Source organism: Terrapene carolina, unplaced genomic scaffold, assembly GCF_002925995.2.
Source record: "Terrapene carolina triunguis isolate 2854851 unplaced genomic scaffold, T_m_triunguis-2.0 Scaffold95, whole genome shotgun sequence".
NCBI classification, from domain to species: Eukaryota; Metazoa; Chordata; order Testudines; family Emydidae; genus Terrapene; species Terrapene triunguis.
In genome coordinates, this window is record NW_020664446.1 from 12829815 (window position 1) to 12852868 (window position 23054).

At 39.8% G+C, this 23054-nt stretch overlaps 1 protein-coding gene across 1 annotated transcript in view; it reads left to right on the forward strand.

Annotated features, from left to right (window-relative positions):
- ATRNL1 (attractin like 1) overlaps positions 1-23054 on the forward strand; it is a 998829-nt gene that overhangs the window by 113881 nt on the left and 861894 nt on the right. Inside the window, exons 6-7 of the mRNA XM_026651053.2 lie at positions 15549-15723; positions 22239-22326. Of these exons, the coding sequence (XP_026506838.1) occupies positions 15549-15723; positions 22239-22326 (263 nt within the window). The remainder of the gene's footprint in view (positions 1-15548; positions 15724-22238; positions 22327-23054) is intronic.

A 23054-nucleotide genomic window follows, 5' to 3' on the forward strand; every position in this document is an offset into this window, starting at 1 on the left:
GACTGTTTGAACTATATTTAATTGGCTAATCAGATCAGATTACTTTTCATTACTATGTTTAGAGTTGTCCAGATGCCACAGACATACTTATGCACTGTAACTGTAAGAAACTAATACATTAAAAATGAACTTTACCATTGCTATCCTTTGTTTCTAGTATTTGCAACAATTTTATAAATGTTTTCTCAATATGGCAATTATTTTTATATTTCCTATTCAAATAAAGATTCTAACAGTCTCCCAGTAAAAGATTATCTGATTCCTATAGTAGTATTTCTCCAGTACGACATAGAACACCACTGGGCAACCTGCGGCCCATCAGGGTAATCTGATTGCAGGCCGCAAGACATTTTGTTGACGTTGACCGTCCGCAGGCACTGCCCCTCGCAGCTCCCAGTGGCTGCGGTTCTCTGTTCCTGGCCAATAGGAGCTGTGGGAAGTGGTGCCTACAGGCAAAGGGACTGAGAGCTGCGGGGGTGGTGTCTGTGGATGGTCAATGTCAGCAAAATGACTCACGGCCTGCAATCAGATTACCCTGATGGGCCCCATTCGGCCCGTGGGCCGCAGATTGTCCACCGCTGATGTAGGACCATATGGTGATATGGTTGTATTCATATGATGGAAATTAATTTTTTTTTTCTTTGTGGAACCATATTCCATACTAACCTTTGGGTCAAATATTCAGGAAAAATGATCCTAAATATGTCAAGTTATACTAATAAGGAAAAAAAGATTCTCTCAAGATTCTTTCATTGTTTTTATGCCAAACAAATATGATCTTTACTTTGTCAAAACTTTTTATCTTTGGACTGTACTCTCATATTTGTAATATGTTTAAAAGGAGAGAGAGAGGAAAAAAAGTTTGAATAAAATAAAAATGGGAGAACCTTTTAATCCCTCCCCTCCATTTTGCCTAGTAGATAATTCCTGTAGTGTATTTACTAAAGGAACACTGTATGTACTAACAATTTTCACATGCAAAATCATGCTTGAAAATTTGACATTCTTTACATTGTTTTAATGGGTTTCCTTCACTCAATCTTCAAAGACTTTGGGCTCGATTCTGATATCCTTATTCACCTTGAGCTGTACCTTACTCTTCAAGTAGTTCTACTGAAATAAAGGCCAAGGCCCATGAACTGTTCTTGAGGAATAAGATCTGTCTTATAAGAATGATAGTTACATTGTCAATTTTTAGGCCTCCCAAAAACCCATAATGTAAAAAGACTTGTAAGATTTCTTCAATTACAAATCTTGCTATGATTTATCACCTTTCTAAATTGGGGACGTTTCCGTATTCAGTACAACCCAAGCCATGCACTGCTGCTGTGGACAACAGCTTGGTTGTGCAGTTTTGTTGTGGGTTGGTTTCTGACTCTGGTCATGTTTGCAAAGGAACAAAATCCTTATATATTTAAGTATGATAAGAATCTAGCTCAGTGTAAAATAAGTGCAACATACACCCTCGCAAATAGCAAATGTTAACGTTGTCCCATTGGACTCTGCATTGTAGAATCTATGACATCATGTTGTATGAATTCTATCTAATTTTTATTGCACATCAGGTTGTTTGGGGTTCGCTATGGTCTTCCTTATTTAGGTCAGTGCAACAGCTTCAAGCCCTAGTACATTTCCAGAAAATGCACCAGGCTGTGGCTCTGGGGGTTGCTGTCTTCCCAGACATGGAGGCATCTCTAACAAAGGCTGTACATTATGAAACTCTGAGTGTGTTGGTGTCTCTGAATAGTTGATGTCTCATCACTGCCATTGTATTTCATCAGACTAAGTGATGCAGCTGGGATGCAATGTTGAAGGAAATAAATCTTTATTAAGTATGCTGAGAGTCCAGCTTACATGCTATGTCTCTAGAGTTGGTCTGTTAACAGCATCACCCCATCTTGCCTTCCTGAGACTCTGGTGTCACACCAAACCCGATCCTTCCTGAAAGTTGACCCTCTTTCTCTAGTTGCACTCATAGTATAAGGAACCAGATTCACGGATATCCCTGGAATTTAAGGTTGGGGCCACATGGAGTGTAGAGTTTTGGTGTCTTTGCTTCTCAAATTTCTCTTCTTACTGTAGCTGAATATGTGCTTCAGGAAGGGGGCTGCTTCAGAGAATGGGCAACTTAAGTGTTTTGTTTACAGCAACTGTACCACCCAGAGCTCAGCAGTCTCTTCCCTCTGCAAAGTGAAAATAGCGTCACTGAGGGAAGACTGCATTAAGTGGTGGTTTCACCTTAAACAAAATAGTGCTTTTCTCCTCAGTGGTGAGGGATCTAGTGATTCCAACCATTTCCTGTCTCTCTGAATCAGAAGAGAACAGCAGGCTGAGAAGAATAGTCCTAGTGCCGTGCATACTGAGTGACAAGAGGTTATATAAATCCTACCCTTTTTCCAGATGGGGAGAGGTTTGCAGGGAAGGCAATCACTGTTCATGGTATCTCTTTGGGGGCTACAGGGTAAGTAGAACTTCATCCTGTACTTTTTAAAATATTGCAAGTCCTTGTTTTCTGGCCTTTTTAACAACCTAGAATAAGACCACAGGCGGGGGAACTTTTTGCTTACCTCCATGCTACCCCTCAGCATGGAAGGAGTACTACATAAACATCCAGAAAGTCTCATCTCGTTGTCCTTCAGATTCCTCCTTAAAACTCTCCTCTGCTGTGTTGTCTACAAAAAAAGTTGACAATGGTTAGGCAGTTGGTTTACTGTGACCACAGCTTTTCATGTGCCATTGTTATCTTATGCTTCTCTGTATGTATGTTTTTCATAGAAATGTAGGGCTGGAAGGGACCTAGAGATATCTTCAAATCCAGCCCCATGTGCTGTGGCAGGACCAAATAAACCTTGACTATCTCTGATGGGTGTTTGTCCAATCTCTTCTTGAAATCTTCAAGGATTGGGATTCCATAACCTCCTTTGGAAGCCTATTCCATAGCTTAACTACCCTTTATAATTAGAACGTTTTTCCTTATATCTAACCTAAATCTCCCTTGTTGCAGATAAAGCCCATTTTCTTGTCCTACCTTCAGTGAACACGAAGAACAATTGATCCCAGTCCTCTCTATAACAGCCATTAATATATTTGAAGACTGTTATGAGGTCCCTGCTCAGTCTTCTTTTCTCAAGACTAAGCATGCCCAGTTTTTTTAATCTTTCCTCATAGGTTTTCTAAACCCTTTTTCCCCCTTTCATTTTCATTGCTCTCCTCTAGACTCTCTCCAATTTATCCACATTTTTCCTAAAGTGTGGCTCCCAGAATTGGACACAGGACTCCAACTGTGCCAAGAAGACTGGGACAGTTACCTCCCATGTCTTACATATGACACTCCTGTTAAAACACCCCAGAATGATACTAGCCTGTTTTGCAACTGCATCACATTGTTGATTCACATTCAGTTTATCCATTGTAACCCCAGGTCCTTGTCAGCAGTATGACCACCTAGCCAGTTTCCCCCCATTTTGTAATTGAGCATTTGATTTTTCCTTCCTAAATGAAGTAAAGGAAAATACTTTATTATATTTTATCTTGTTGATTTCAGACCAATTCTTTGATTTTTGTCAAGGTAGTTTTGAATTCTGATCCTGCTCTCCAAAATGCTTGCAACGCCTCCCAGTTTGGTGTCATCTGGCAAATTTTATAAGCTGTGACATAGTTCCGAGCCTTTTTTTGTGTAGCGGCAAAAGGTTACAGCTTTATAGAGCTACTTTCATCACAGGCCAGTATGGGAGGTGGGAAGGGGGAATACCCCACAGTCTTTGTTGCTCCTTAGAGCTCAGTAGGTGCAGTCCTGCCTCCTGCCTAGGCCTAGGCCTGCTTCCCCTCTCAGGGGGTTGCTGTAGAGCAAGGAGGTGGGGGGGAACCCGGGCCCACCCTCTATTCCAGGTTTCAGCCCAGGGACCCTAATAGCAGTAGCTGTTGGCTGCTTCCTTTTCCCCACTGGTGCTGCTTTGATTCCTGGTCCACTTTCCCATGGTCCCCTTTTCCTAGCTGTACCCTTACTTTAGGATTCAGCAACGCTTCCTCTCCTCTAGTTCCTTCCACCTGGGCTCTCTTGAGGGCACTGGAAGGAGAGCTTTTAAGTACTATGAGTGGGACCTTGATTAGTTCCAGCTGTCTCCATTAGCCTAACGGCCTTAACTGACCCTTTGCTGGTTAATTGGAGTCAAGTGCCTGCATTAGCCTAACTACCTTAACTGGTTAATTGGCGTCAGATGTCTTGATTGTCTTGGAGTAGCCTTTGTTTGGCTACCCAGGGAACAGGGACCTGCTCATCCTGAGGCTGATATATTTGCCTTCCACTACTCTTTTATAGCCTTCTGGTCTGAGTCCGTCACAAAGCATGCTCTCCATTCCATTATGCAAGTCATTAATGAAATATTCACTAGAAAGGAACTCAGGACTGATCCCTATGAGAACCCACCAACTATGCCTTCCCAGTTTGACAGTGAACCATTGATGACTACTCTTTGAGTATGGTCTTTCGACCAGTTGTGCACCCAAATTAGAGTAATTTCATCTAGACCACATTTCTCTGGATTGTTTATGAGAATGTCATGTGGGACTGTGTCAAAAGCCTTACTAAAATCAGTTTATTCCTCAGTTCTCTCCTGTCTTATACTTACCTAGGGTACATCTACACTACCCGCCGGATCGGTGGGTAGTGATCTATCTATCGTGGATCGATTTATTGCTTCTAGTGTAGACGTGATAAATCAATCCCCGATCGCTCTGCCGTTGACTCCTGTACTCCACCGTGGCGAGAGGTGGAAGTGGAGTAGATGGGGGAGTGGCGGCAGTCAACCCTGCGCCGTGAGGACACGAGGTAAGTCGACCTAAGATACATCGACTTCAGCTACGCTATTCTCGTAATTGAAGTTGCGTATCTTAGGTCTATTCCCTCTTCCCCCCCCCCCCCCGTGTAGACCAGGCCCTAGTAAACTCTTCTGAACATGGATCATTTCTTTTTTATGTTTTTGACAGTGTTTAGCATAGTGGGACCTGATCCATAATTGGGCTTACAGACCCCTTTTTTAGCATTTCTGTAAATCTAAAAAAATAAAATAAACACTACTTGCAAGAGAACATTTTTGTTACAAACACACTCATAGTTTTTCTTCACTGCAAAGTTAGCTCGAGGTACAATGCGAGTGTTGCACCTAATGTCACTCCCATCCACACACACATCTCTAGCCCAAGTTAAGTGGTTAACCTGTTAGGAACTATGGGTTGAAGCTCGGGTAATGCTGATGCCTGAGCTAGTGAGTGCAGTGGGGATGCAACTATGGCTTACTGGAGTGCTTGAAGGCCGCACTGCCTTCCCAAAATTTCCTCAGGGATGTTTGTGGTGTCGTCTTCTCCTGCCCTAGAACTGAAAGTTATCTCCAGCAGTACAAACACCCAATTTTGGTGTTCAGACCCTGCTTAGCATATGACTCTCTGCCATGTAGCACCTATGTAGCATCTGTTTATAGCTCTGCACTCTCACATGTCCAGTCAGATGGTGTCTGGTGAGGACGGATCATCCTTCTAGTGTGTGGCTAGCTGGCCTAAGGCTGATACCAAAGTACTCGTGCAGTTGTGGTGTGATGCCATCAGGACTTATTTTGGATCGAGGACTTACAAAAATCTCTTCATGAATCTTTCTGAGGAAGGGATCCATTGGATTGTCCAACAGTGCCAAGAGAGGATAATATCTGTGAAAGCTCTTTTCTTGCTAGGCAAAGAAACATAGCTCACAATCTAGTAAAAGTCCTGAGACCTCTCCATACTCCCACTAATTTGATAGGGGTCTGTAGAGAGCCCAAAGTACAGAGCCAGTCTATACCTTGGGCATCTCAAAGGCCCATGGGGAAGTTTGTGGGCAATGAGTGCAGAGTACCCGGAGTTCTGTTGTCCCAGTCCTGCTCCCCAAATAATTTTTAAGGCTTTTAAAAATAATAAATACGAAGTACTAGCCATTGTTTAGATGGGCAGTTATCCTGGAATCCAGCTTCAGCCTGCTGCCATCAACTCCCTCCATGCTACCAGGTCCTGCAGCCAATGACATTTGGTTGAGGGTTAGCCAGTACCTGGATGATGGATAGTGCAAAGGTCAGATGTACCCAATGCATTCCATCCTTGTGCAGGCATGGTGGAGGGATGACTGTGCACTTTCCATACTTGTGGCATAGTACTGTACCTCTTGTGCACCTACCACCTTCGTGTGCATGACATACCTGGTAAATATAGCCGATTGCCAGTGGTATTCACTTTGAATAATTTGTTTTCTTCACTCTGTTTGGTTTTGTTTGTGCAAGTACTTTGACAGCAGTAGAGAGGGAGGGGAACTTCACATGTATTTTATTGCAGTATCATCTTCACAATATACAGATGAGATTTTCATATAGGTACACGGATATAGAGCAACAATATGCTCAGATAGCTATCTCATTTTCCCCTTCCTTTGTTTCGTCCTTCTGTATGTGGTACCGTATTCTCTTCAGTTGACCAAATGCACAGTCTACAATAACCCTGCACTTTCTCAGAATGTACATGAACCTTCTTTAGCCAGATGTTCTCTTGTTAGGGTAGTTTGTACAGGATTTTCCTAGAAGGATTGTTTGTGGACTGGTACTAAATCAGTCAGGGAAAATAGTTTTTGGTACCAGTCCAGGAACTATCCTGTTACAGTAATTTATTCTAGTTAGTTTGAAGGAAAAACAAACCCAAGACCTAAGTTTTTACTCTCTTTGAATGTTAGAGTTGGAATATTATTGCTTTGGTCTCATCAACTTCTCTGAAAAGTGACTATTGAAGAATCCATCCACATCAGTCCCATTATTATTGAATTTAGTTGTTTTTGTGGAAAGCGCTCTTGGTTTTTGCATTAACTGGAAAAAAATCACAAGAAATGGATATATCCAAAAGACCAGATCCCTCTCATTTTTAGCATTTTCCATCTCAAATATGCAAGAAAATAACTTATTTAGGTGTTAAAATTTGTATGTACTATCACAACAGTATCCTGGGAGGACATCTGGCTTAATGTGAAAGATTCTTCAAGTTCTTTATCCTTACGATTCTTCCAGAACAAGATATCAAACAGATACTACTTAACTCCGTAATGTTTGTTTAAGCCTAGATTGGCAACGAACAGTGAATGTTGGAGATAGAATCAATCATATGCCAACCTTTCACACATCCACTATACCAAAATGCATGTTGTTCTAGAACAATATATTCAGATCTCTTTCAAAATCTTTTAGGTGTTGCTATCTTTCCTTCCCTGAGGTTGTGTATTTTACAGGTGCCGGATGGTATTACCAGTTAACATTAAAAATTTATGGATTGCAAAGAAAACAAAAGAAATTGTATTTTTCAGTTCACGTCATACAAGTACTGTAGTACAATCTCTTTATCGTGAAAGGTGAACTTACAAATGTAGAATTATGTATAAAAATAACTGCGTTCAAAAATAAAACAATCTAAAACTTTAGAGCCTACAAGTCCACTCAGTCCTACTTCTTGGTCAGCCAATCATTGAGACAAACAAGGTTGCTTACAATTTGCAGGATATAATGCTGCCTGCTTCTTGTTTACAATCTCACCTGAAAGTGAGAACAGGCATTCGCATGGCACTGTTGTAGCTGGTGTTGCAAGATATTTACGTGCCAGATGCACTAAAGATGCATTTGTCCCTTCATGCTTCAGCCACCATTCCAGAGGATATGCTTCCATGCTGATAATGATCCAAAGCAATGTGGACTGGCGCATGTTCATTTTCATCATCTGAGTCAGATGCCACCAGCAGAAGGTTGATTTTCTTTTTTGGTGGTTTGTGTTTTGTAGTTTCCGCATTTCTAAGTTACACTTTCATGATAAAGAGATTACACTTCAGTACTTGTATGAGGTGAATTGAAAAATACAATTTCTTTTGTGTATCATTTTTACAGTGCATATATTTATAATTAAAAAATATAAAGTGAACACTGTGCACTTTGTATTCTATATTGTAATTGAAATCAATATTGAAAATGTAGAAAAACATTCAAAAATATTTAATAAATTTCAATTGGTATTCTATTATAAGTGCGATTAATCGCGATTAATTTTTTTGAGTTAATCGCGTGAGTTAACTGCAATGAATAGACAGCCCTATATTTTTTTTTAAAATGCCCTGTGAATTTTCCATATGCAGGAAAAATAAATAGAGGTGGCAGCCATATGAAAAAATGGAGAGTAATACATAAGGCTCCAACACTGTGTTGCCATGTAGAAATGGGTGAGAGAGTTGCTTAGCAAGTCCCACATGGTGGGCTCATCACCACGAAAACTTGACTTCCTGCTGATTTAAGATGTGATGACCTAGAAGGGGTTATGACTGCCCAGATGCTATTGGGTTAACATGCAAGAAGGACATCTCTTAACTGTTACCATTTTAAAAAGCAACAGCGTCTGCTTAAAGTAAATCTGCCATTTTATAAGCATCCAGTGTAAAGAATGCAGGGTGGGCAAATGCACCACTGTATTCTGAACAAGCTGAAAGTGACAGGCACTGCTGGAAGCCCTGTTATGGGAGAATTACAGTAGTAGAGCTCTGTGGTCACCAGTGCATGTGTTGCTGTTGAAAGGTTGTGACTGGATAAGTAAAGCAACTTTCTGCACAAATAGCACAGCTGGAAAAACACTTTCATACCATGCCTGACACATTCTTTCTATAGAAATTATACCAAGGGTCTTCACCTAGAGGAAAAGAGAGCATCCTGCCACAACGTGTACATATCAGCAAACCTGTTTGCCTGTGGTTGCGGATGAGGTAGCTCTGGTGTACACAGCTGACAATATTGACAAGCATTTACAAAATAGAGACTGAATTTACATGGTCTGTGAGGTGAGCAAGTTGCATTTTATCAGAGTGCTGATGGTACTGTACCCCATGTTCCCCAAAACACTCTGAGATACCTCAGAACCATTGAGATGTCCAGCAGGACCAAAATGGCAATCCAACTGTGATGCAAATTGCCTCCTGGTTTTCGGATCATGATGCAGGAAAACATTTGTGTTCAAGCCCACTTGGAATTAAATAGCAACCAAACAATTTCTCAGTCACACACCCCGCCTCCCCCTGCAAAAAAAAAAAAAAAAAAGAAAAAGGTAATTGGCGAAGATTCCTTGTTAATTGTTATGCATTAGACGCGTTCTTGAAGAAAACGCTAGTTTGAGGGTGGTTGCTTTGTTCCCAAGTAAATAGTTTATTATGCCTGTCACAAATAATGCCACATGCATATGACTTACTTTAAATAGTTAAGTCCCATAATAGAGAGGATGGTAAAAGGCGGCTTGAGGGAGCCCAAAGCAAAATAATTTTTAAAAAACATCCTTACCAGAATCCTGTCAAGGCAACTTGGATGAAAGGGTTTCCAGATTCCTGATGGACCTTCATGCTATTGGGCCTGGAGACACTAGTCCAGACCCTATATAAATAAACTAGAAAATATAAAGGAATTTCTATAACTTTTGTGGGCTAGAGAATTTTTTGTCTTTCTAGATCTCCAGAGAGATACTGTGTACCTGAAAGGATGTTTTAAAATGTCTCAAGTTCATTACGATACAGAATATTTTTTATTGTACACATTTTGATAATGAAATAATTTGGGGATGTATTTGAGGATTTTAAAAAACCTTATTTATAGTTTATAAATAGTGTAGTCAAAATACGCTATATAAAAATTGTGTATTTTGACTCCAGTAAGATGACATGAAAAACAAGAAGCAGCTAATAACTACAAAACCTTTTGTTGGGATAGTAGGATTAGCTAAATTTATTCCTGCTGTTCATATGAACAATAGAGCTCAGAAGCCTATATTGAACAAGTCAATATTTTTGTTTTCCTAGTAGTCCCTAAGGAACAGATTAAGGTCCAAGACTACAGAAGCTGTTTTCTCATTAGGTGGAAATTGATTTGAGGACTTGAACTACAGAAGCAGATTGCCACTTTGGCAGTTCATTAAACTCTTCAATAAATAGAAATTTGATTCTTTCTCTCATGTTGTATATTTGAGTAAATTACTATTTTAAACATATAGAATTTTTTTCTACCTTGAGTGTAATGTAATTGATTTCCAATTCAGTCTTAGAAGGTAAAAATCTCCTCCTTTCCCATAGACTGAGTGATCCATTATAAGGATAGGAGGAAAATCCAATAAAAAAAAAACAAAAAAAATTCACACATAAAGTAATACATGGGTATTTCTTAACTTTTTACAGCTACCACGCGATGTTTCAGACAAAATGCATATATTGTGGTTTTTTGAAGTTTCCATAGCATAGATATATTTTCTTTCCAACAATGTTGGTAGTTTGTAGTATTTGTATTTACTTGGGAAAACAAGACCCATATGTGGCATTTGTCAGCACTCCCTTTATGACCCATATTACTAAGTCTGGGTAAGGAAATAGGACAAACTATTCTACCATGCAAAAGCATCTGCTCTTTAAGTGATTTTACAATAAAAATCCATGTTAATTGTATCTCTTTGTTGTTGTTTGTTTAGTTATAAATTCCTCACATATACAGTCTGATACCTAAATTGTATTCATGGCTTTAGATTTAGATTAGTAAAATGTAATGGTTTATGAAAGTTATTATGCATGAGATTTTTTTAATTGTTGATCATGGGAATGAGATTGTAGGGTTCATGTACTTTTAAGCTTTGAGTGTTGAACTTCATATTTGTTCTTTTAAAAACTATTTTCTCACATAATCATTTTACTGTTATGTACAGTGAGATTTATGTATTGAACACATTAATTGAATGTAATTGTTTTTTTTATGATCTGTCTTTATAAATTGAAGTCTGGTCTAGAATAACTAGTGCATCATTTGTTTTTCTTAAATATGTTAACTACTAATTTTCACTATTACTGGTTTGTGTATTTTGTTCAGTGTTTGCCACTTGGTGTCACTGTTTACCACTATATTTCTGAGCCACAGTGATAAAACTAATAAAAGATGTAAATGTCCTTTAGTTATCTGACTCTGGGCCTTGACTCAGCAAATCACTTAATACATGCTGAACTTTAAGCATGGAAGGCCTTCTCTAATCAATTAAGCACTTAAACATTGGTTTAATTTTAAGCACCTGAGTAGTCCCATTAATTTCTGTCTTAAAGTTAAGAATATTCTGAAGTGCTTTGCTGAAACAGAGTCCAGGTGAGGTTAAACTTCTATTAGAGTATGTGTACTAATGCATAAAATATAATTTATTAGAATTGTTCGCATTTTCATTAGAACCTATGCCAATACCATTAATCTTTTCTGGCCACAAAATAAAAGGAAAGATAGTAATTGAGCTTGTACAGCATTTAAGAAATAGAGTGTAATTTGTGTACAAGCAATCATGATTCTTTTGTTATTTAGGAAGTAAAGTTGACAATTTGTGCAGCTGCGGACAACATACAGATGATGTTTTCCTGGCAATTGTGTGTGAATTTCTAGTCCTAATGAGTCTTTCAATAACCTATACACTTTCTCAGTTTTTCCATACAGGATAATATAATATGTATAGATCATTTACTTGTAATAATTATCTTCTATAAAATATCAAGGAGGTTATTTTAAGGGGGAAAGTTCATATTAATTTTGGGCAGAGTTGAAGTTAGATTGACGGGGTGCAGAGGCATCACTTCGTTCCCAGTACACAATGAGTTAACTCCAGTTTCCTTTTTCTTTCTCCTTTGGCATGTGTTAAAGAGAAGGGCTGTAAGAAGGCTGCGGGAGAGACAGAGGGATGGGAATGTCTGTGGATTGGGCAGTCTTTTATTTTTCATGAAATCATAGACTCATAGGGTTGGAAGGGACTGCAAGGGTTATCTAGTCTAACCCCCTGCCGAGATACAGGATTTGTTGTGTCTAAATCATCCAAGACAGAGGGCTATCCATCCTCCTTTTGAAAACCTCTAGTGAAGGAGCTTCCACAACCTCCCTAGGCAGTCTGTTCCATTGTCCTATTGTTCTTACCGTTAGGAAGTTTTTCCTGAGATTGAATCTAAATCTGCTATGCTGTAGTTTGAACCCATTGCCTCTTGTCCTGCCTTCTTTGGCAAGGGGTGTGTGTGTGTTGTTTGTACTACCATGTTAGGGACTGAAAAATAACCTTTTTTTCTCCTTGTCAATACATCCTTCCCCACTTGGCAAACATTTACTTTGTTGTGTTTTTATTGCGGCACTACTCTTTTTATCTTTGTTTATTCCTTTGTCTGAGAAACAACATCTCTGGTGATATCAGCAGGAATGAATGGCTCTGGGAACAGTACTACAGTAGATAGTGGAGTTCACATATGTTATGTTCTTGTGATCCCAGCAAAACTGCTTTGCTTTTTAAAATGTATTAGAAAACCAGTTGTGGATTTCAAGTATACATTTAAAATTGATGCTTAGACGCTATAGAACATTTCTCATTAGACTGTAATAATTTTATGGTCCATACAAATTTGGGCCTAAACCAATTGACATTCTTCCTTTGATATTAGTTGTGTGAATTGTTTTGACAACTCAGCTGAAAAGATGCAAGTACTTAAACAGTATAATAAAATTTACCAATCCACCACTACCAACAAAAAACCCAGAATAGACTTTTGATGCTAAGTGCATGATTTAGGTATTTATAATATAGAGGTTAAATGGGCATAAGCCATTGAAATCTCACTTACACTTTAGCCGGTGTATACAGGTCAGACTAGATAATCATAATGATCCCCTCTTGCCTTAAATGTGTATGAATCCAGTCTATTTCCTTGGGACAGAAAGTTGGGCCAGGGAACATTCTGTTACAGAATTATTTCAGTCTTAACATTGTACCTGGACACCCACTGAATTTCAACACATGATTTTTGCTTAATATCACAACTAAAAAGATATACATAGCAGATTATTGATGACGTTGTAATGATGGAGTCAGTACAAGATGAAGTCTTTATGTAAGGCTTGAACCCCAAAACCTCTCATTTAGATGTAACAAGGTTATTGACTGACACATTCTGACACTTAAGTAGTAGAGCAGAAAAGACACTGCAGTCTTGCAAGAGTTATTTCCTCTGCTATAAAAGCATATTCTTGTCATTGTATGTTTAATCTATATGTATAGTTATTGATTATAGTGGCACCAGGTAGCAGTTCTATTATAAACCACAGTTTATAACTTAGCTGGAAAAAATTGGCTTCAGGCTGAAACTTGACATATAGGGCACCAGCCTGAGAGCAATTTTTTAAAACACCTTTTCAAAAACCATCCATTCAGCCATTTTGGGGGTTGTACCAGCAAAACAACACACACAGTTGTTGTGCGGCTTTCAAAATCACAGCATATCATCTCTTTGATTTGTAAATGTTTAGGTACAGGAAAGAGTGATTACTTGTTCATGTAAGGGGAAAGCTCCTCACATGTTAAGTGTGGAGTTAAGTTGTTCAGCCAAAATGTTGATTGCATCATGTGCAATGAGAGGTTGCTTTCTTCTGACACCTCTTCTGAAATTTTGACATGTGTTTCTCTGCTTGTACAATAGCATGTAGAATTTTTTGTCATGGCTTAATAGAAGTAATTAAAAATGACAGGCTCAATGTCTTTGTTATCCAAACTTTTGTTCATATTTGTAATTGGATAAGTTTCCTAACTCTAATTAGAATTGAATGACTAATCCTTTTTTCTAGATTTTTATCACAATTACACTTTGCTCATTAGAGTATCAAAACATCTTAAAGTGAAAGAAAAGGAAGAATCCAAAGAGAATTGTTACAATCAATATTAGTCAAATGTTTGAGGATAGCATTCTTAAAAGCAAAGTTGTTTTCTGATGTTAAAAGTAGGTGGAGTTGGAAGATATTTTTCTCTAGTGCCATAATGATCTTTACTTAATTTCTTAATCAATAGAACCCCTGTTACCTGAAACTATTAGGGACACAGAAAATGTTATAATGGAGGGCAGTCCCTGAATACTGACATCAAAGCATGCTGCCTAGCACTAATGCACTGAATTCCTGGAGTGTCAGCCAGCTTTGGAGAAGGTAGCCATTGGTCTAGCCAGACCTCTTATCAAGAATTCTCAGGGGTCTTGTCCAGGTTCTGGGTAACAGAGGCTCTGTTCCATAACCAAATGAAGACCATTGAAATAACACTAACATTAACATTCATTATATTTTTCTGATTTAATAGACTACTTTAAGTTGTCTTTTTCAAGGAATTGACACCTAATTCTTAGAACTCTCAGTTAACTAAATACCCCCTCTAACTAATTTTAAGTCTTAACACACTGGTGAACCTCCAGTTGTATGTCACTTTGGATGCAGACCAATTTTTAGTGAGCCAACACTCTGCTCCCCTAGAAAGTGAGAGAACTACACCGGACCACCCTTAGCAGCCTTTGCCCTAGGGTTCAGTAATTTCTTATGGCTTGGAATAAAGCTTTATCTCCCAACTGTCCAGGTTGGAGAGACTTATCACCTTCCTCAGTTTCAGCATCAAAGTGGTTTAATAATTTAACTGTCCTGGAATATCTATCTGCCATCACTTTTTACAACAAAAGTTGTATTGCGTGACTGATGACACCAAAACCAGAATAGGATATCTAGGATCACCAAATAATTCATTGTTCCCTAAACAAAAAGAAAAACCAGTCACTCAGTATGGACAATAACTGACATAAGGTGAATAGTGCAAACTGTGCCACCTTTCTAGCAAAGCCCTAAACATACTTAGTCTTGAAACATTAAAATTTTAAAGTTTCCTCTTGCCTATAGAACATAAAATCTTTAAAAAAATATATAATCTCATGTCTGTGATTATAAACATCTTTTCCTGTGGGTGGTTTTAAAATACTTGTCATTCAACAACAAATTTCTCTTGCAATAAACAGCTACCAAATGTTAGAATAAAGTGTTTTTTTCCTGCTAAAACAGTAGATTTCTGAGTGTTGCTTTTGGCAGCTCTATAGAAGAATCTATAAAATATTTTATATTCAACTCTGTTTTTTTCATAAAGCACTCTGTGCTGCATTTTCCTCTCAAAAACATGTGCACTATGGCACTGGCAAACACTAACATTTGTTTTCCCAGATGTAACATAGTATAATATATACTGTAACATAATGTACTGAAGTGTTATGTACCTTGATATAAAATTACCCAGGTTAGACCAAATAGCAGTATGATTTTTCTCCATGGTAAAGTATAGTATACCCTTTGCTACCCTTTTATGTCTAATCAGCATCTGAAAATTTGGTATGTCTTCCTTTCATTTTGTGATTCATACAGTATTTTTTCTGAGTCTGAGTCGAATGCAGAAATCTACCTTTTATTACTTGAGCAAATATAACATTTTTAATGTCAGTGGCTTGCCTTGTTATCTAAATTATGCCTCAAGCTGCTGTTAAACATAAAAATCAGCACACTGTCAAAATGAGCAATCTTGACATCTATAATTAAACCGTTCTAATTTCTACATTGTAGAGCTTTTAATACCTTTGCCTAACAGACTATACAACTTACATATGTTTGTTTGTAAAACAGGCCCTGATTGTTCTTTGAACGTTCCTTCCATGGAGTCTTACTGGATTCTACCAAATGTAAAGCCGTTCAGTCCTTCTGTAGGTCGGGCTTCCCATAAAGCAGTTCTACATGGAAAATTTATGTGGGTGATTGGTGGATATACCTTTAACTACAGTTCATTCCAAATGGTATTAAAGTAAGTGATTCCCCCTTTGTTATTCTTTGTGGAATTGATCTTTGCTAGGTAAATAACATTCCATTGAATTACTGTCCTACATTTTCACGAAAGCTTTATCAATCTATTTTAAAGGAATCTTATTAATTACAATTTTCTGTGTTCTAGTCATATTTTTTTAATGGCTGAGAATTAAAACAATGTAAACAATATTAGTTCATGACACTGGCACTTTTTTATAACAGTTGCTGTTACTCTTTTGTGCTCTAAAATATTTAAGATATTTGCAGTGTGACAAAATACTTTCACTTGAATGTATTGTTTGTAAATATTATACCTAGAATGCTTTTTGCAATGTTAGTTAGTTATATTAAAATAGACTTATTTTAATTAATGTTAATGTGAATTTACTTGCTATTTTATTATTTATATAGCTTTCCAAAGTTCTCTAAGAAAGATAGGTTGCTGCCCTGAAGAGCTTACAATCTAAATAAAAAAAAAAATCAGACATGGGGTGTGGTAATGTATATAACATGCAAATATCTTTTTTCACCAATTTTTGCCTAGTTTTCTTTGCACTCCTCTTCTCTCCTTTGTCATCTGTCCCCAATCTACGCCTTCCTCCTTAGTTATGTTTTATATCCCTTCTTTCCCAGTTCTGTCTTCCTGTTCTCTTTATCCCTTTTCCACTCTTAGGGCTGGTCTATACTTACCCGTTAGTTTGACGGCTGGAAATCGAACTTCCGGGTTCGATTTATCGCGTCTGGTTTGGACGCGATAAATCGATCCCGGAAGTGCTCGCCGTCGACTGCGGTACTCCAGCTCGGCGAGAGGAGTACCGCGGAGTCGACGGGGAGCCTGCCTGCCGCGTGTGGACCGCGTCTGAACCGCGGTAAGTTCGAACTAAGGTATGTCGACTTCAGCTACGTTATTCACGTAGCTGAAGTTGCGTACCTTAGATCGAATTGGGGTGTTAGTGTAGACTAGGCCTTAGCAGACTTCATTATGTTAAGTCCTGAATGCCCTCAACTCCTATTAAAGTTAATAGGATTTAAGGTCAACCCCACAGGAAGTGCTCAGCACTTCATAGGATTGAACCAATACTACTTGGGCTAAGAGGTAGTGGTTTACTACATGAGGATGTTAATGTGAAAAAAAGGAGTTAGCCAATCAGAAATTTTAGTAAGACCAATTTTGCCAACTGTCATGATTTTATTTCAAGTCTTGTGACATTTAATATTTTTCTTAAAACACCAACTTCTGGAGTCAAGTGATTATGTGAGAAATTTGGCTTTTATTAAAAAAATACATTTCTGGCCCCCCTGGTTGCAGGGACAACCTCCCTCAGATCCAGCCTATTGGCCATATTGGATACCCTAGTCACAATACCCTCCCCTCGAAACCCACACTTGCTGCAAGGGCTCCTTTGCCTGCCTCACTCTTAAGAGATCCTTCTGGCAGGTGTTCGGGTCTGGTGGTGGAGGAGGAACTCTTTTTTTAGTCCAGTACCAGCGGTGCTGCCATAACTAGCAAGATTTCCCTCTTCATCTCTGGATGAGGCGATGATTACAGCATCCCCTTCCCCACTGGATGACTTTAGAAAATTTCAGGAACTGTTGTGGATTGTCAGAGGGGAACTCCAAATTCCCCTGGAAGAAATTCAATACTTCCCCAACACAAGTTGCTAGATATATCCTTCACACCTTGAGACTGGTGAGAATTTCATTACCAATTAACAAAGCTATTCTGGAGCCTTCTAGCACAGTGTGGCACAGCTACCCCTAAAGGGGCTGAAAAGTGCTACTACATTCCTGCCAAGAGTTCTGAGTTCCTTTTATCTCACCCTCCTCCAAACTTTTTAGTAGTGCAGGCTGAGACTGAATGGGCCAAACAACAACATCCTCAATCCACACCAGCTGATGAAGAGGGCAAACATCTGGACCTTTCGAGAGACAAGGTATTTTCTTCTTCTAGCCTGCAATTCAGGACAGTTAATTATTAGGCATTACTAGCCAAATATGGCTTCCTGAATTACAGTAAATTCAAGGAATTTACTGGTAGCCCACCACAGCACATCAGGCTCATTTCCAGGGCATATTGAAGAAGAGAAGCTGGTGGCCAGAACAGCTCTCCAATCGGCGGTGGATGCAGCAGATGCCTCTTTCAGGGCCATGTCTTTGGCCATAGTCATGTGTAGGGAGTCTTGGCTCTATTCTTATGGTTTCCCTAGGGAGGTACAGAACACTATTGAAGACCTCCCTTTCAATGAATCCCAGCTTTTTAATCAGAAGATGTATGAATTGCTGCATACACTCAAGGATTCCAGGGCCACACTTCACGCGCTGGGCATCTACACTCCTGCCCTGAAGTGAAAATTCCACTGCCAACCACTCACTCAATGCTATAGGTCTCCTCAATTCTACTCTGAGACTTTAAGAGTCTCTGAGGAAACATCAAAAGACACAGAGGTCTTGCCTCCCAGGGTCCCCCCTCACAGGCTTCGATGTCACAGCTGCAACCTCCAGCCAAGAAGAATTTCTGATGCACGCCTGAGAGCTGCCAAACCACTATGTCTACCACCTCAGAACTCTCCTACTCCCTTTGGGGGTCATTTAGCACTCTTTTTTGCCATGCTAGGAATACAGTAACAATGGACAGATGGGTGTTGAACATCATCCACCGTGGCTATAAAATCGAGTTTATCATGCTAATTCTTCTAAGGCCCCCCTCCCTGACCCCTTCAGGGACCACTCGCACAACAGCATTCTTACTCAAGAGGTGAACTCCTTCTTTCAAAGGGGAGCAATAGAACATGTTCCCCCAGAATATCAGGGAACAGGATTCTACTTAACTTACTTCCTGTTACCTAAGAAGAAAGGGGTGGGCCAGTCCTCAATCTCTGGCACCTCAGTTGCTTCATCCACAAGCTCAAGTTGCATAGGGTCACACTAATAGTGATAATTCCATCCCTAGAGAAGGGCATGTCGTATACGGCTCTCGATATGAAGGATGCTCACTTTCACAATGTTTATCTGCCCCACAGACATTTCCTGAGATTCACAGTGGATACCCACAATTTCCAGTACAGAGTGCTCTCATTCGGTATAGCCACCACGCCCAGAGTATTCATCAAAGTTATTTCTGTCATAGTGGCTTATGTCAGATGTTATGGTGTCTTCATGTTTCCATATCTTGATGACTGGCTCCTATTCGCAGGGCCCAGGCAAGAATCCCAGGTGTCAACCTCCATGTTACTCAACCTTCTTTCTTCCCTCAGAGTCAGCATCAATGTCCAGAAATCTATCGTAGACCCCACACAGTCTTTGGACTTCATAGAAGCTACTATAAGTTCGGTCACAGTATGAGCTTACTTACCAGCAGACGGGGTCCAGGCAATGAGCAACATCATAACTCACATCATGAACTATCCATATGTACCAGCCAGAACTTGTCTGTCCCTCCTCAGCCACTTGGCTTCATGTACCTACGTGATCCCCTTTGCACGACTCCACCTTTGCTGTTTCCAGACATGGCTCCAGTCTGTTTACTTGCTGAACCACCATTCCATGGTTTCCATGCTGATAGTCCCTGACAAGGTGCTATCATCCCTCTAATGGTGGACAGACGCACGTCACATATGTTTAGAGGTTCCTTTTCTTCCTTTCTCCCCAGACAAGATGATTATCGCTGATGAATCTTTGGTGGGCTGCGGGAAGGAGTGGAGTTCACAGTGGAGCTGTGAGAAAAGCATGCCAATCCTTTCGTCCCTTCATCCGCTTGCATCATGTTCTTATCATGTCTGATGTTGTAGGGGCACAGTGGTCCCTCCTCCTCTGGCTCGGAGGGAGGCCACCCCGCGTCAGTATGTCACCAGGATCATGGCCTACTGTTGGAGGAATTAGCAGAGTGGGTGCAGTGTCCCGGCCTTTGTGACAGGGTTAAGTCCAAATGGTCAAGAGGCCCTAGGCAGGGTAGAGCTGATAAGCAGTCTATAACACTAACCCTTAGGCAGGGGAGTGCTGGCAAGCCATCTACAGTGCTGATCCCTTAGGCAGGGGGGCGCTGGCAAGACGTCTACACTGCTGATCCCTTAGGCAGGGGAGCACTGGCAAGCTCTTGCCACGTGGCCTATGGCGGGGACACTGCTACCCCAGGGATGCGGTGGCAGGGGTAGGGGAACGCAGGCTCGCCTGACTCCACTGCATTCCAGCCCAGGGCCCTAACAGTGGCAGGGTGTCTCGCTGCCAGATCAGCGGGGATCCTCTCACAACGTGCTGGCTGGCTGTTAAGCCACAGCACCATCAAACTAAACCCCTGGGCTACTTCCTACCAGAGTTCCAGATCCGGCTCTGTGGTCTCCGGTTCGTCAGGGTATTCGGCCGCTGGGCAGTCCCATCAGCTCCAGCTACTTCTCAGCCTCAGCTTCTCCAGGTCCAGGCCGCCATCTGGCTCGGCTGCAGGGTCTGCGGGCAGCAGCAAGCAGGACATGTCTGTCTCCTTCTCTGGCTCAGTCTCCCTGGGCTGGGAGCTCCACCTTTTGTACTTCCTGCACCGCCTCTCAACTTCTGGTGGGAGGGCCGGGCCCGGCCGGACACTGCCCAGTGGGCGGAGAGAGTGGTCCCTCCTGCTCTGGCTAGGAGGGAGGCCACACCGCTTCACTACATCTGACAACACCACCACTGTTTTTTACATCAACAAACAAGGAGGGACGAGTTCATCCGCATTATGCGCAGAGGTGATCAATCTCTGGAATTGTTACATTAACCACCAAATACTCTTGTCTGCAGCCTATGTACCTGGGATACAGAATGTATTCTCAGACTCGCTCAGGAGACATTTTGTGATCAACCAGGAGTGGGAACTTCACAATTTGGTAGTACATGACATTTTCACTCAGTGGGGGATTCCTGCCAGAAATCTATTCACTTTGCAAGTGATCAGCAAGTGCGCAACATACTGCTCCAGGGGAGCCCTCAGCCACCACAGGTTGATGCCCTCCTACACCCATGGTAGGACCAACTCAACTGTGTCTTTCTTCCGCTACCGCTTTACCTTGAGTACTGTACAAGATTCGATGAGACAGAGTGACGGTGGTGGAAGGAGGAAGTGCATGAAAAAGCGAGATTAAAGTACTAAGAGAAACAATGTGAGTTTCTAGGACTAAAGTTAAATACTGTGGGCCAAATTCTGCTGTGAGTTACCTCTGTATATATTGGAAATAATTAAAGTCGATAGGGTTACTCTCCGTTTGTGCATGCATCACTCAGAGAAGAATTTGTCCCTTTTTGTTTTTTCAGTATTGGTGCTTAATATGTTTAAATTAGAATATTTGTGTCATGTAATATTTTGTAATTCAGTTTTATCAAGAATGACTTATAATTTTACACATGCAGCCTTGTGATCAAACTTCTCACATTCCAGATGCTAGTTCCTTTTGATGCTGATGTTTGCTTGAAATAATAAGAGGATTTTGGAAGTGATTTCTCTGCTGTTTTCACAGGCAGGAAGGAAGGGACTACTTAACAACTGGTGGGAGTGCTAATTAGAATCAAATTATAACTTTGTTCACCTGTCTTGGCAAGAGGTATATGCTTAAAACAATGGTTCAAGGTTTCTCGAAATAAATGAAAGCTCTTTGACCAAGAAAGAGGAATTTTTTTGGCAAAATCAGTATATTAAGGGAATTTGGAAAATTCAATAAAAATATAGTATACGTATAGCAATGTTCATCCCAAAACATTTTACAAACTATAGGCCCAATACTCCAGTGTGCTGTGACTGTTTTGTACTGCTCTGTTGGCACAAAGTAGGCCTAAAGCTGGTCTTTTAGCATCTGGTACAATTTTATATAGTCGCTATTAGGAGAGAAGCTGGAAAGCAAAGTGGCTTGAAGCTGCTTTTGCCCCAAGCATCTCCCTCCTTCCCCACAGTTTATTGGCTGCACCATAGAATCTGACATGATATATACAAAGTAATTGCTTCACTCCATTCCTAAAATACCTCTAAGGCAGAATACCATAGCTATTTAACAGTGCATATCAGCACTGCACATCAGTTTTAGATTGTATTAATGGTAAAATGAGGAAAGGAACTATGACTTCAGGTAACTTTCCTTTTGGATAGAAGCAACGAATGAAGTCTCATTGCACCTTCGTTTTTGAAAGACATGCTGTATGTTTTAAACCATATGTTAACTATTGTAATAATACTGTAAACATACTATTGTAACAATACTGTGCCACTATTAAACATATTTGTATGCATTAATGAACAGGATATGAATCATGAAATACAGAGTTGGCCAAATGGATCCTTGTAATCATAATTTTACTTGATATATGCCTATAAAGTGACATTTTTCTGATTTTCACAATTCCATACTAGAATATTGAAGCCCAAAACAAGATAAAACATTCAGAAAAATAGGGATTTTATGTCTAGTATGTATAATGCAAGAAAATGACGTGTCCAGAAATGTCCAAACGCGGCATTTTGTTTTAGATAATAAAATGTTTACTTCTCTGTTTATCTTTTAGCTATAATTTAGACAGCAACATATGGAATGTAGTACCTGTATCAAAAGGACCTCTCCAGAGATATGGACACAGTCTTGCTTTATATCAGGTTGGGATACTTCTAATATTTTAATTCATTCTTTCATGCGCAATGTTAATGATCATATATTGTGCAAATGGCAGTCTGAAGCTGAAAATGTGATTTTCCATAAATTTTAAACTGTGAGGATAATCTCGTTTCTAGGTTTACACTTGTGCCATAAGCTTCTTCAGTCCTTACTTAGAAAGATTGTTGTACCATTTCTTAATGTAGATGGTAACTCAGTTTTCAAGCTGACCCTAAGCTCTGAAAACTGAGACTGAGTAAAATAGTACAGAATAGGAGCTTGTGGTTTTGTGTAATTTGAACTGTTGATGTGAGAAGTACACTTGTTTGTTCATTTACTTATTTCAATTTCACTGTGGTCTTGTTAGCACATGCAGGGCCATAACTGTATTACAAAACTAAAATTGCAGTACAGTAGTATCATGTACTGTAAGATGTATAGGTAAACTGAACTGTCAGTTTTGTTGCTATGGCAGAATCTCTGGAAAAACTGAACTAAGTCTTAGAGAAAGCTGTTGTGCTACTTTCTTGAAGGTAAACTCAAAGGCTTTTTTTTAAATTAAAAAGCCTGTTTACATTAACAGAATACAGATGCGGAGTTGATACTTATAATTAAACACAATTTTTAAAATCAGATTTTCTTGGCCTATAGTTTGAGACCTCTCCGACTTTTAAAGCACCGTCAGGTATTCAGGGAATGCAGTGTAATTTTTTAGGTAGCTTTAAATGTT